The sequence below is a fragment of the Aulostomus chinensis genome, chromosome 21, assembly GCF_037954235.1.
Source record: "Aulostomus chinensis isolate RoL2024-O1b breed Wild chromosome 21, RoL_Achi_v1.0, whole genome shotgun sequence".
In the NCBI taxonomy this organism is placed as follows: domain Eukaryota; kingdom Metazoa; phylum Chordata; class Actinopteri; order Syngnathiformes; family Aulostomidae; genus Aulostomus; species Aulostomus chinensis.
Genome location: NC_141340.1, coordinates 11,723,480 through 11,738,433, shown reverse-complemented (window position 1 = coordinate 11,738,433; position 14,954 = coordinate 11,723,480). Strand labels below are relative to the sequence as shown.

At 43.9% G+C, this 14,954-nt stretch overlaps 1 protein-coding gene across 3 annotated transcripts; it reads left to right on the top strand.

Annotated features, from left to right (window-relative positions):
• Positions 1-770: 770 nt before the first annotated feature.
• On the top strand, positions 771-8,270 carry ythdf3 (YTH N6-methyladenosine RNA binding protein F3). Of its 3 annotated transcripts, XM_086191609.1 has the most exons (6): positions 773-892; positions 979-1,179; positions 1,541-1,565; positions 1,874-1,953; positions 2,247-3,908; positions 6,965-8,267. In XM_086191609.1, the coding sequence occupies exons 2-6, from the start codon at positions 1,156-1,158 to the stop codon at positions 6,986-6,988; spliced, it is 1,815 nt and encodes a 604-aa protein (XP_086047735.1). In that variant the 5' UTR covers positions 773-892; positions 979-1,155; the 3' UTR covers positions 6,989-8,267. The 3 variants fall into 3 exon arrangements, with proteins under 3 accessions (XP_086047734.1, XP_086047737.1, XP_086047735.1); XM_086191608.1 differs by having other exon boundaries at positions 771-1,179; XM_086191611.1 differs by lacking the exon at positions 1,541-1,565 and having other exon boundaries at positions 771-1,179; positions 6,965-8,270.
• Positions 8,271-14,954: the final 6,684 nt, after the last annotated feature.

Sequence of the window (14,954 nt, the reverse complement as noted above, 5' to 3'; positions counted from 1 at the left end):
TCAAACTGTGCTGAATATAATATAATAATATGAGCACTTCACTATCATAATACTGTTAATTAATAGAAGCAATTTCTTAAATAAAAACGTGATTGCCTCTTCAATATTGAATGCATAAGCAGTACCATTTAAAGTATCAAGTACAAATACTTATTGTTGTTCAGTGTTGTATGACATGACTGGTTTGTTGACACTGATGGACTATATTATAGAATAATGTTTTGGATTACATTATGACATATTTATTTGAAAGATATGATATAAATAGTTTTGAGAATTATTCTCAGTACATTTTGTATATACATTTATCATTTTATGTACACTCAGTATATACTCATGTTGTTGTTTTAATACATTTATTTTACATACTTCTGATCTGTATATTTCCCCGTCATTTTATTTTATAGTTGTTGTTGAATTCATTCATTTTAGATACAATTCAATTGTTTATTCTTTTATTTTCCCTATACTTTAATAGGTTCATCGTTGACAAGATTTGCTGGGGATCAATAATGTATTTCTCATTTTAGTATTTTCTGATGATTATCATTCCTGTTGTTAATATATCATTGAATGTACTTTTATTTTATATTATTTTATTTTAATCTATTTTACACATATACAAACTGTAGCGTCCCAGTATTTATGAGTTTTAAAAGTGGCGGCTAAGCTAAAGGAAGCATTTTTTTATGTCAGCTGGGGTAAAAAAAAAAAAAAAAAAAAAGCTAAAATGAGAGAATATGATGGAAGTCTCGGGGAACTTGTGTCTTGGTGGCTGTCATGTGAAGTGTCAGTGTGTAACATGACTCAGAGCGTCACAGGCGGAAGGTCACGGAGCAGCAGAACGGAACGGAAGCGGGAGTAAAAAACCTATCCGCCATTGTGGAATATGGCAAGGGGATATTCCAGTAAAACACTTACTGATTGACTGGTTCTATGTGGACGCGTCGGACACGTAAATTCACGCCTTCTCCACAGATAGAAAGTCGCCGTTTGTAGCAGCCATTGTCGTCTGGTGTGAACCCGTGAGGGAAACGCCGCCTCAGAGTGATTGGACAACCCGAGAGACGAGTCAGGAAAGCACCGGAGAGACAGAAGCAGGGGGGGAAGCCGTGGACAATCTCACAAACAGCGATCAGGTTCGGTTCCTGGAGGATGTCTGCGACCACAGTCGATCAGGTACGTGCATTGACACCGTATCGTCGCCACAAATTAGCCGCGAGGCGACGTGAAACTTTGTCGACAACAGTTTGGGTTGCCAGATCGAACAGGCTAAAAAAAGTATTTCATATATGATAGCTGTTAGCTGCAACGTAGGCCGACAGTGTTGCGAACCGAGTGGCCGGTTGCCGATGCGGCACCGTTAACTGGATGCCAGAGCGTTTGACATCCGGTCAACAAGACGAAGCAACCTGTAAATGTTAGCATCCGGGCTGATGTTAGCTGGCCGTCAGTTAGCTTACGAGACCTTGCTGCGTGTGGTGGTATTTCTGCTTTTCTGACGTGTTCTGACTTCTCTTTTTCCTACCGATTATTTCAGAGACCTAAAGGACAAGGAAATAAAGGTAACTTTACGGTTTAAGAGTGATATTGAGAGTAAACAGGTCCCCGTCTTATCTATTGCAGTGTAGGCTGTTTTGATTAATATTTAGCTTACATGCTATCAGGAGTGTTGATTATGTTTTTATACTCGAGCACGAACTGGAGATTATTCACTCTATTTTAGCATTTCTGGCTAATGTAGGTAGCTAAGCCTGCCCAGCATTGAAATGATGTTATGCTCTAGCTTTCACTATCAAAATAGTAAATTAATTGACATATTTGGAAATCACACAGGACATCCAATGATTTAATGTCCTCTCCTTCCCCTCAGTGCAAAACGGATCAATGCATCAAAAGGATGGTGTGAACGATGATGACTTTGAGCCTTACCTAAGCGGCCAGACAAATCAGGTAATAACCCCCAGTACACTAAATCATGATCCATCCAAAGTGACAATTTGTCACCATGATGCACTAGTTGTAATGTTTTTGCCAGCATTCGGTTTATAAATTCACACTCAGGGGAAATTAGTTGCATATTTGTGGTGTCAGCCATATAAAATATGGCTATTGTCAGTTTTGTTCGCTTGAGCTTTTCTCACTTACGCCAAATAGCTTTCCAGACTGAATCAATATTCTCTGTTGATGATGTGAATTTGCTTACTCATTTGTGATTCGTTAACTACTGTCTGTTCTCTCTGCAGAGTAACAGCTATCCACCCATGTCTGACCCCTACATGCCCAGCTACTATGCTCCATCCATTGGGTTCCCTTACTCCCTGGGAGAGGCTGCTTGGTCCACAGCAGGAGACCCTCCCATGCCCTACCTAACTACCTATGGACAGATGAGCAATGGTGAGCCACACTTCATCCCTGATGGTGTTTTCAGCCAGCCAGGAGCCCTGGGAAACACTCCTCCCTTTCTTGGCCAGCATGGATTCAACTTCTTCCCTGGCAATGCAGACTTTTCCACCTGGGGTACCAGCGTGTCCCAGGGTCAGTCCACGCAGAGCTCAGTCTACAGTAACAGTTATGGTTACGCCCCCAGCTCACTGGGCCGGGCCATTACGGACGGACAGGCAGGCTTTGGAAGTGACACCCAGCTCAGTAAAGTCCCGGTGCTGAATAGTATTGAGCAGGGTATGGCTGGGTTAAAATTGGGTACAGACATGGTGGCAGCTGTCACCAAAACCGTGGGCTCCCCGTTAGGAGGCACAGCAGGTATGAGCAGTATGGCAGCCAATAACCTTCCCCCCTCTGTCAGTTCATCTGCATCTAAACCTGCCTCCTGGGCCGCCATTGCCAAGAAGCCCGCCAAGCCACAGCCCAAGGCCAAGCCCAAAGCCAACATGGGGATGGGGGGAGGTGCCACCATTCCTCCACCCCCCATAAAGCACAATATTAACATTGGTACCTGGGACGATAAGGGCTCCCTGAACAAGCCCCCATTAGCTCAGACTATGATGCCCACGCAGCCTCTGGTCCAGCAGCCCCTCTTAGCTCAGCCCCAGGCCTTACTGCAGAACCCTTTGCCCCCTCAGGCTCAACACCAGCCCCACCAGCACCAACATCAGCCCTTCCACCTCCAATCTCTCCAGTCCCCTCAACATCCTCAGCCCCTCCCTCCTGGACCCCCACACCTGCACCTGCCCTCTCAACCTGGACCCCCACAGCCCCTTCATCAGCATCAACCCCAGCAGCCTGGCCCACCTCCCAACCGTTGGGTGGCCCCCAGGAACCGGGGTGAGGGCTTTGGTCTGGGTGTGGGAGTCCCACTGAGTGCCTCCCCTTGCTCTGGAGAAGTGCATCCTGTACTGGAGAAACTCCGTGCCCTCAACAACTACAACCCCAAAGAATTTGACTGGAACTTGAAAAACGGACGTGTTTTCATAATCAAGAGCTATTCAGAAGATGACATCCACCGCTCGATCAAGTACTCTATCTGGTGCAGTACAGAACACGGCAACAAGCGCCTGGATGGTGCCTACCGCTCACTGGGCAGCAAGGGGCCCTTGTACTTGCTGTTCAGCGTCAACGGCAGTGGGCACTTCTGCGGCGTGGCCGAGATGCGCTCACCGGTGGACTACAATGCCTATGCAGGTGTCTGGTCTCAGGACAAGTGGAAGGGCAAGTTTGAGGTGAAGTGGGTTTTCATCAAAGACGTGCCCAACAACCAGCTGAGGCACATCCGGCTGGAGAACAATGACAACAAGCCAGTGACCAACTCCAGGGACACTCAGGAAGTGCCTCTGGAGAAGGCCAAACAAGTGCTTAAAATAATTGCCACTTACAAGCATACCACCTCAATCTTTGATGACTTTGCACATTATGAGAAACGTCAGGAAGAGGAGGAGGCTTTGAGGAAGGTGAGACCAACACACATACAAAGCTCTGTCCCCTGTAAATAGCTTGTTTGTATGCATGAGACAGTTCAGTTTAGCGACCCTTGGATTCAAAGGGAGGTTAACTTTCTCTGAGTCACTGCTACAGGCTGTAGCCAGACTGTAGTCAGCTGATCTGTTCCACCTGCTCTTGGAAGGCGCTGTTGCATCCTGTGGTGCAAATGGAAGTTCTCAGTGGCCTGTCAGCAATTCGACATGTCATCATTACTCATAAGCAGGTTCAGGAAGCCCTGATTCATCAACAACCATCTTGTGTTGTCAGAGATGGCAAAGAAGTAGATGCATGGAGGTTTCCTGAAATAGCCCGCATTCCTGGCATTCCTTCTTTCACACAAAGGCAGATGCAGGCTCTGATCTCCCTTTGAACGGCGAGCTTCTCTGCTCTCCACAGGCTCCTCACGCTTTATTAGTCCTAAACAACATAAGCCCTCGGCGTGCAAACTGGCTGCCATGTGCTTCTGAGTGGGTACACTTTGTCTTAGATGTGCTAAAGGGGTGATTTCTAAAATGAGAAGTACATGATAAAGATGCATGATAACTTCAGTGTGTTTTTTTAAAGTCTGAATAGCACACAGAGTGTAAGCCCGGGGGAACTAAAATATGCTGCCGTGGTAATAACAGTGGTGGACCAGAAATGTTAGTCTAGTGGTAAAATCTCAGTGGGAGAACAGAGAGGCAGCAGTCAAGGAGGACAGAACATGTTATCATTGCTAACATTGTGCTGCATCCATTCTTAGAATGCTAACCTAATTGTGTTTAGACCCCCACATCCTCCATGACACCCCCCCCCCCCTTTCAATGGTGGCGCTCCATTGATGCTGTATTGACTCCTCTGCTGACCTTGTTAATATGCGCCGGGTTACTTTCTCATAAATATTTCAAGTCAATGTTTTCAGGCTTGTGAAAACAACCTGTCAGTAGAAAGCCCGTTTCATTTTGCGCGGTGCAGGCGTTGTGCTGTGCTGCTTTTGTAGCCGCCGACCTCCTACATGACAGGATCGGCCCAGCTGAGGCCTCACCCTCCCGCGTCTGACAAGGTTAATTGTTCTCTATTGTTTGGCCTGTCCTTTCCCAACTTTGAGAGGTGTCAAACTCGCACAGCTACTCGCACCTTCCTCGAGTGCGTTTAACACTACTTTGGATACAAATGTTGTTGCGGGATTTTATTAGCATCACTAATTTTGTAATTAATACGGAGCAGTTAGCGTCTTCCCTCGCTCGCCTGGATACGTTGTAAGAAGGCAGATTTTTGGAATGAGTAACAGTCTGCTGTAATTAATAAAAATCCAACCTGACATCACTTGAGTAATATAAACGCGTATGTATTTTAATAATTAGATAATGCACTTTCAACATCAGTAATCATATTTTTAGATGTATGAACCCTGCAGAGTCAGAGGCTCCTCCACAGACTGGATCTTGAGGAGAGTTTCTGCCCCCACAGCCTCAGTCCAGTCTGAGTTCCCATACTTGGGAGTGGGGGGGTGGAGTGGAGTGGATAGAGTTACAACTGGGGGGCCAGGGTCTCACAGGGCTTTTCCCAAATTACTGAAATGGACACCCAGGCCTCAATGAGCACACCAGTCTAGTCAACAAAAAAAAAGAAGAAAAAAGTTAATAGTCTAAATGTCAGTGACCAGAGTTCAGGTTATTTTGGCATCCATGTTTTTCCTCTCATGAATATTTGAAGTGTGTTGTGATTACTGGTGTTTTGTTGACACTGCACAGTGTCTGTCTTGTGTTTCTGCAGCTTAGTGAGACAAACTGAGTAAAGTAGCTGCTTCCAGTGAAAACACATAGTTTGGTAACCTAAGGTCTCGCGTTTCTATTTTTCTTAGAGCACATATTCTCTCCCCGTCTAACTCGGGGCTGTATCCTGATTCCTGGCTTAAAGAAACACATCGACCTTTTGGGAAACACTTATTTGCTGGTCTTCCCCAGAGCAGTAAAAGAAGCGAGATACAGTTCTCTCAGGAGGGAGCTGAGACTCTCAGGGACCAGCTGACTGCTAATTAGCTTAGCACAATGAATGCTGGCGATTGGGAAGTGTTAGCATACTTCCATCAAAAGTCGTCCAAAAGACAAGGTTTCGAAAGAATCCTCCTCATCCTCTCTGACAAACTCGGCCTTGATGAGTGGCAGCAGTCGCTCTTCTCATGTTTTGATTTCCCAAAGTAGTTCACAATGGTTTTTTGTTTTTTGTTCTTGGTAAATGTTACATTAATTATACCACAGATGTGATTCACAACCAGAGTTATAGTCATGCAATCAAAGATTTTTATGAAGACAAGTGGTTTTGGTGACTTTTGATGGAGGTATGCTAACACTTGCCCTCCACTTCCATTCATTGCGCTAAGCTAACTGTGTCCCAGCTACCATCTTCTTGTTGGCTCTGGGGACGTGAGGTTTCAAACACTGTGTAGGATTTTTGTGATGCAAATCAAATGGTGCCATTATTAGAATACAATGTCTGCAGGGAAATCAAACTGAACAATATTGTTATTTTTCAATGGTGAATGAAAGAAATGGAAGGACGCTCAAGTGAAAGAATTTGTTTGACTTAATATTGAGTTCACATCAGTCCCACTCAAACTGATGCTGCCAGTTTAGTCTGGTCTTGGATCTGTAATTGAGTTTTAAAAAGACAAACTTTTCTGTTCCAGGTGTTGAGCATAATAAAGTGATGTCACAGCGGAGATGAGTGGACGTGTTGTGCTTCATGACACACGTTATTAGCAAAAGCCTTACAAGCGTAATTGCTCAGCTTTGAGTTTCCTTTTTTTTTTAGCCGTCAAACACTTTAATTTGCATTGTTCACATGAATGAAGAGCAAAAGCTGCAGGTCGTAGCTTTGTTTTACGTTTCTCCCTGTTCTGACACCTTCCAGTGATCATCTCGTTTTATTTCTCTCTCTCTCTGTCTGTCTCTCACTCTCTCTCTCTCTCTCTCTCTCTCTCTCTCTCTGTCTGTCTCTCACTCTCTCTCTCTCTCTCTCTCTCTCTCTCTCTCTCTCTCACCAGGAGCGCAATAGAAATAAACAGTAACCTTCAAGCAAGCTCTCTGCTAGAACTGCAACACTAATGATGTAGGACCTTAAATAATAAAAAACAACAACAAAGAATTGCCTAACCACATGGAGGAAAGGCTCTCACAATCTTTCTGATGAAGACGACAATGTATTTGAACACTTGAACATGACAGTAGACGGACTCGTGTATCAACCCTCTGTGTTCTTGTCTCACAAGAAGAAGAAGAAGAAGAAGAAGAAGAACCCACTTCGACAACTCAAGCACTTTCAGTCCTTCTAAGCAGCCTCTACCGACACCATTAACTCTCTAACTCTGTGTTTAATTTTGTTTGTGAGCAACTAACTGACTAACCAGAGTAGTCAGAATCGGGCTTATTTGTAATCTTTTTAATGCCTCAAATGTTTTGGGATATTGACAAGCTTAAATGGGGCTGGAAGAGAATAAAAAAAAACCAACAAAAAAACGACTTGATGTATCATGTACTTGAATCTGTATGCAGGCGTCTGATCCTCCAAAGACAGACGCTGGTTTATGATTGACAGGTGGGATAAATTAATTGGGGAAAAGGCCACAACCATGCCAATCGTAGGATGTATCCTCCCCCGACCTTTTCCCTTTTCTCTCTGCATCTGTTTCTATGTACCTAAAGATTATGCAGCAGGCTGGGGAGCACCGGCTCGTGCACATCTTTATTCTCGCTCTCTCTTTCTCTCTGGATTCTGTCATTCTGAAGTGCATTTGTCTGAGGAGACACCTGCTGCTCTGGTAGAAGGTGGCCTCCTCGACCCCCCCCCCCCCCCCCCCCAAGGGTGACTGACTGTCCTTGCTGTGATGCCGATGTACTCTGCTGTACCTCAGGCTCCATCAGACAACTGTAGCACTGTTGGGAGCACCCCCCCCCCCCCCCCCCGCCCACATCACACCCGCCTGCTTGGCTTCCCAGGGATTCCCCCCCCCCCAAAAAAAAACAAAAAAAACAAGAGAGACATCAACTGCAAGGGGGGTGACAGTTTTCTCCTCTAGGTAACTCACTAGCTAAATAAAATTTACCCATGTTTAGCGCAATCCTTGTTTTTGTGTTTTGTACTAATTTGTCAGTTTTACTCTTTAAATACGTGCTAATGAGGTATCAGAAGTTAGCATCTGAAGAGGAGCTCTCCTTTTATATTGACATTAAAATCAGGGTGGCCTGATTTGGTAAAAAAGAAATATCTAATTGCGATTATATTGACTGAACTGCAATATCAGAGGTAGTGGTAATTTTTTTTTTTGACATTCTCCTGTTGATTGAAAAGTGAATAAATCTGATAATGGTGTAATTTTTGTGGGGATGTGTGTGAAGGATGTTCTCTTTAGTCCCTGCAGCACCAAATATTTAATTTGCGATGGTGTTTTGACACAGTTGATCTTCACATAAATCGCACCTTCCTACAATTTGGAAAAACAGTTGGTCAACTTGGAATTTCGGGTAAACTTTCATCGAATATGCAGCCCCACAATTACACGCTGATGTGTGAACATACGACGAGAAAGAAAATGTGGCCACAGATTACGATATTAAACGTACAGTTGCACTACTTTGTTCAGTTTATATGTTCAAAATGACACGCCAAGTAATAGTATACCAAATAAATACTGCTGCAAAATGTATACAGTTGAGTTCATATTCAGTTCGGATAAACTGATAATTTAACACATTCAGACTTAAAAAGGCCTTGAAAAAGTAAATAACCTCCTAAACCCTGGGGATTTATTAAAAAAAAGGAAGGATATGTCACCATCAACAAAAACCTTTATTTTCAGTCTGTAGTGCTGAAGCAAAGACAACTGGCTGTTGGTTCAATACTAACCTTTGCCCTTTTGTCCGGTACGTATCTTTTAAAAAGCAATAACATTTGAAATGATATGAGCAGGATTTTACAGGCTGTTTTTAAGTGGCAAAACAAGCAGCAGCTGTCATCAAAGCAGGTGGTCTGGCGTGCTCTTTAACAATGATTTAGCCAGATGTTGTTAATATGTGTGTAAGCATGTGAACGCACAATCTGTCTCAATCTTGACGCGAGGAAAACCACCGTTTCCTGTCGCTGCCTTTAGTCGCATAATCTCCGAACTGGTGATGAGAATTAAAAACTGACTGGTACTTACATGCTGCTTTTCTATACACAAAGTTGCTTTAAGGGGAAGGGAAAAAAAAAAAAGATAAAATAATCAGACAAACTGGGGAAGAAAGAAGAATTCGTTTCAACCACATATTGATAACAGATTACTAATTCAACTGGTGCTACATTTAGATGATGTGACACTGAAACCTTCAACTAATGAGGTTGAGTCAGTCAGTTTAGCTGTTTCTCCATGCAGGAGGATACAACAGCAACAGAACAAATTCAGAATGGAATGAGTAAATTTGTTCTTTACACCGCACATGATTAGGGTAGAAACTTTTACATGGGGGTTTGATGACATCATGCAATTGTACACTAGGGTTGCAGATTTAAGGTGACAACAAGGGACATTTGTACTGTTGCTGTTCATTTGTATTTATAACAATTTCATCTGTAATCCAATTTTATTCACGTCCGTATTTTTCATCGCTAAACATAAAGAAAAACTCCTCCTGAGTCCTCTTTCACCCACCAGGGGGCGCCGTCACACTAGGTTCTTTCAAATATTCTCATCCCTACGCACTTGGACTCAACACAAAGCCTTTCCTCGGAGCAGCAAAGCCCTCTTTCTTCTCAAGCCCTCCATCTCCTACAGACACAATTACAGCAGGATGAAGAAGCACTTGTTGTACTTCCGCAGCTTGTTGGAGCAATTAATACCACCTCACTAAGCTGTGCAGTGAGAGGTGGAGGAAAGAGAACGAGGACGTGTGTGTGTGTGAGAGAGAGATCAAGCCTTTATGTTTGTAGAGGAGGAAGAAAGAGCTGTAATTATGACATTGGAGGGTTTGAATTGGAACTTCTTAATTTGAGCATCCATCGGGTTTTCTTTGTAAAGCCCTCGCTCTCGCCGCCTTCGTTTGTCTATGAACACAACAGGGAAACTAAGCAGGGAACTTGTTATTTATTCACCAGGACAATTACTAGCTGTGTGTGATAACCCCCTGATTTAATAAGAGCCCTCTGATCAACATTTACACTCTCTACCATGTCACGAACAGCACACCCTGGTCTAATTTCTCCTCTCTGGAGCAGAACAGCAAAAATATGTTCCTCCCCACTCCCCACTCTTTTCATTCAATTTCAACTGCTTGTCGTGTTTTGTGTCCCCCCCCCCCCCCCCCCCCCCCATTTAAGCATCAAACCAGCTGGTTAATGACTATAATGTTACACAGCAGTTAATTTGCTCCAAACCCACAGCGGTCAAAAGTCTTCCAAGAAAGTGTCAAGCAAATCATCCAAATGTCCTTCTGGAGAGGGATTTTTTTTTTTTTTGAGCGGAGTGAAGAAGATGAGAGAGAACGAGCATCTTCTTCTTAGCGGGCTGAGATTCCTTTGAAGTCTCAGTCGCACTGAAGACTCATCAACACATGGCTCAAGGCAAGGTTAGGGCAAGTCTCAGGGTTGGCACTTCCACCATGTTTTGAAGGTTTTCACACTCTGGGCGATGGCGTGTCACTCAGTGAGTCGACTCTCAGAACATTAGTCCTATTGATGACTGTGTTCGCTGACATTCCGTTGATCAGGGAGAACGTGAAATGACTCTGAATAGATACGCCGGCTTTTCTGATTAGCAGTGTTTGCCGATGCCAGTGAAAGGTTGGTAAATAAAATAATAGAGCTGTGAGAGCATCAGGGAAGGATGAAATAGCTTTATTCCGATATTTTAAGGTGTTACTCAGCAAATCAACGAAAAATAATCAGCAGGCTTTTATCTTTCATTAAAAAAAAGAGTTTTAACAGACAGTAATATCTAACTCTTCTTTTTGCTCTTTTCCAAGGTGTCTCAGTTGCTATGGATACATCTTTATTTGTGTGCTGAAAGTAAGCTTCTTTTTTTTTTTTTCTTGGTGCCAAACACAAGCTGCTGCTGCTGCTCAGCAAAGAAAGAAACAGATTTATCACCTTGGTTTTTCCTCAAAAATTGTTGTGATTGTTTTAAATGCAGGTGCTCAACAGGAGGAATATTCCTGCAAACAATTCCATCTGGATTCCAATAGTTTAGTGCAGATAGATGTTCTAATAGCAGTTATGTATCATATTTATATTTATGTGGCAGACGTGTTGTAAAAGACCCCCCCCCCCAAAAAAAAGAACCAGACATCAATTTAACAAACCTACAGTTTAGTTAGCAGCTGATGTACCTAACCACTTTGTCTCATAGCCAAAGGGGATCGAGCTGATTTCTAGCAATAATCTAAATTCCAACATAAAATTTCTGTCGGGTTTTGCACATGGAACTCACGGTGATGCTAACTACTGGGTTGGCCTCCTGATAAACCTCATCCCTCATCTATTTCCAGCACGAGTCTAGCGAGAAGTTACGCTAGCATCTGGCTAGTGAGCAAGCCGATTTGAAGTGAACGTTTTGCTTTAGTTCAAAATTGAAATGCTTCAGAAGTATTGGATCTTTCTGTGTGAGTCTGCATGTTCTCCCTGTTCCTGTGTGGGTTCTCTCTGGTACTCCAGCTTCCTCCCACAGTCCAAAGACATCAAGAGAGGACGAGGCTGATTGATACTCTAAATTGACTGTAGGTGTGACTGTGAGTGTGAATGGTTGTCTGTCTCTATGTGTTGGTCCTGTGATGGACTGGTGACCTGTCCAGGGTGAACCCTGCCTCTCACACGAAAGCTGCTGGGATAGGCTCCAGCCCCCCTTAACAAGACAAGCAAAAGAAAATAGATGGATGGTTGAACTATCACTTGAAGGTTTGCATGCATTTCTCACTTTTAGACATTGTTGACATGGTCACTGCTTTTCCTCTTGCAGCTTGGAGATGATGTCATCAGCCCTCCACAACAGTACATAAACAGAAAGCAAAGCTTAGCATTTATTTTACTCTTTGACACATCGTGCACAGCCTTTGAGTCAATGAGTGACCATGAGACAAACAAATTTCAAATTAAAGCAACAATCCATCACGTCCATGAAGGGCGTCCCAAGAGACACTGGACACTACATTTCCCGCGATGCAGCAACATTGGATCTGTTATCAGAGCATCAATGTGTGCTACGGTTTCCAACATTTTTCCTTCGAATGGCCAGCAATGGGTTGGAGGTATGTTTTCTCCTGTTTCTTGGGTGTTAGAGGCGTCACCCAATCACCAGCAACAGCCACACATATATAAAGGTGAAGGTGTCAGTAACTCCGTGATCAGCAATAACGATCAGCCTAATACTCAGGATGGAATCATAAGCTCCACACACCACCATTTCTGTTAAATTAGACGGTTGGTGCTGAACACAGCTCTGAACTCAAGCCTGAGCTGAGATAACCCCAGTGACATCATCAGGGCATTTTTTTCTCTCTCCAAGCCACAGTATTCCTCACTGACCTTTGTATGTGAATTAGAGGAGCGCCCTTTTAAAGAAAAGTTTCCTAATTGATTTTCTTTCTCTTAACAAAGTTTGTCTCGCAGATATTTTACAGTCTGAACGCGTCGACAGCAACGTCCGTGTTTTGTAGTCAGTTAAGACTACAGGATTACATTTTACTGAAGAGAAGACGACCATTGAGTTCTAAGCTGGGCAAATGAAATGTTTATATGATGCATATAGGCAACATTGAAAGAAGCAGGAAAGCATTCAAGGCCCAGGGTCATTAATCTGTTCAAATGTTTCCAGGCAACCAGAGGCACCATCTCACCCAACGAGCAAGAAAAAAAAAAACATGTCCGTCAATAAGAATTCAGCAGAGTGCTTCAGTTTATACTTCACATTGTACTTCATACTACTACATGAAAAAGACAGCTTCCTCGCTCCTGTTTTACAATGATTTATATTTCACTGGTGTGTGTGTGTGTGCGTGCGTGCGTGCGTGCGTGCGTGTGTGTGTGTAACCAGACTTACTCATAAAAGATCATCAGAGCCTACCTGGGTGATTCATTTTACAGAAGGTCATACACAGTCCTGCTTCTGTCTACAGTTTTCAGGTCATCTTCTTTTTTTTTCTCCTTCTTCTAAGGATAGCAAAGAAGCATGAAGGAGGAAGATGTGCTGAACAGAGAGAAAGAGAAGGTGTACTTTTGGGTGGCAGCCTCATAAATGTTACCCCTCAATGAAGCCCACCAGTTAAACAGATGAACTGAATGAACGGGAGAAACCACATCTATGCTTCGTAACAGGGCTGCAGCCGTCATCCGCTGCAGAGATGATGACCGGGGAGGCACTAGCTGGGGTCGACCTGCTTATTTAATTCAATGTACGGAATGTGGCCCTGTGCTGGGACAGGATGTGCATCGTGGGGGGTAACAAGGAATAGAAAGTTCTGAAATGTAATGCATTTGAAATGAAATGAGCAGGAGTGGAATACGACATGCTGAGGCCAGGAGTCTCCGGTCAGAGCTCTATACTCAGATCCATATCTGTGTGTGAGTGTGTGTGTGTGTGTGTGTGAGTGTGTGTGTGTGAGAGTGAGAGAGTGAGAGAGAGAGAGACAGAGAGAGAGAGAGAAGTGCATTGTGGGTGTGTGTAATGTGATGCAGCAGCTTTGCTCTTGTGACTTCCTCTTCCACCCTCCCGTTGGAGCCTCATGGAGATTAAGGGCCATTAAAGGCTCTCTGCTGCATGTGCAGTTTCTATTGATCACATTGACTTAACCCACTGTAGCCAATGATCCGATTACAAGTGTTGGATCCCCATCCTTACGCCCTCCTCCATCTTCTCCTCCTCCTTCCCCCTCCCTTCTCTTCTTCCTTCTCGCCCACTCTTTTTGGTTCATGGTGCTCTGTGGGGGTTGCGATTGCCTCCGCTGATGTCAGCACTAGGGCCTTCCCAGAAGGTCCGAGCCCCCATCCACCCCCCCCCCCACACCCCGGGCAAGCTTTTGAATATCTGCTCGCGTGTCTGTCTGTATTTTTGTCTTTCGGCCTGGCTGCCTGCATCTACCCATCCCTCGCTCCTGCAGCTCCATCTCCAAGCACAGCAGGGTTATGATGAAACATATTCCTATATGAGAGAGGTGAATTGGCCAGAGAGATAGATAAGTTCAGACAGTTTGAGAGGCATCAGCTCCTGTTCCCCACCCCTCCCAACATCCAGCCCTCCCCCCTTGCTTGCATGGTCAAACAGCCCTGAGGGAGCGCTCTGTGAGACCACTGTGGTTATTAGCATTGACAGTAGCTCCTCTTTACTACTGTGGAGGAGGAGCCCCACTCTGCTGCTAATTTAGGGGGATTCCCACAGAACAGGCAACCTGTAACCTCCCAGAAAGGGACAGATTTAGGAGAAAAATTGATAAAGTGCAAGAAACTTTCAGTCCAGAACTGCAACTTTACAAGTGTCTTAAATTACTTTACACAATTGTTGTCATGGCACTGCGTGAAACTGAAATTCTGTTGAGATTTATCCACGTACCCCGGATTTTTTTGGACAAAAGACCAACAAAAAAACTTTCTTAGATTCCTTAAGGACGAGTTGATGTTTTACTGAAATGCATATTGTCAATGTTAAAAGTATATGTGGTGACAGAACTGGGTCTGATAGCAATCACTGCCGTGTGATAGGAGTTGTTCTCTGTCCTGGTTCCATCAATCAGCTGCACCAGTGAGCAACCAGGAAACTACAGAACAGAGAGAAACAAGTCAAACAACCACGCCGCAGATCTAAGCTCACAAAAACAGATTCAGTCCTTCTCATTAAACATTTGGATGCTTTGCTTTGATATACAGTAAAATCCTTAGGGCCGTATCAGGGCTGGAGGTGGTACATGACTAAAAAAAAAAAAAAAAAAAAAAAAAGGAAGCTCTATTATATCCAGAACCAGCAGAGCCTTGAGAACAGGACCACATAGGCGGGTGTGAGGTTTATAAACAGCTCT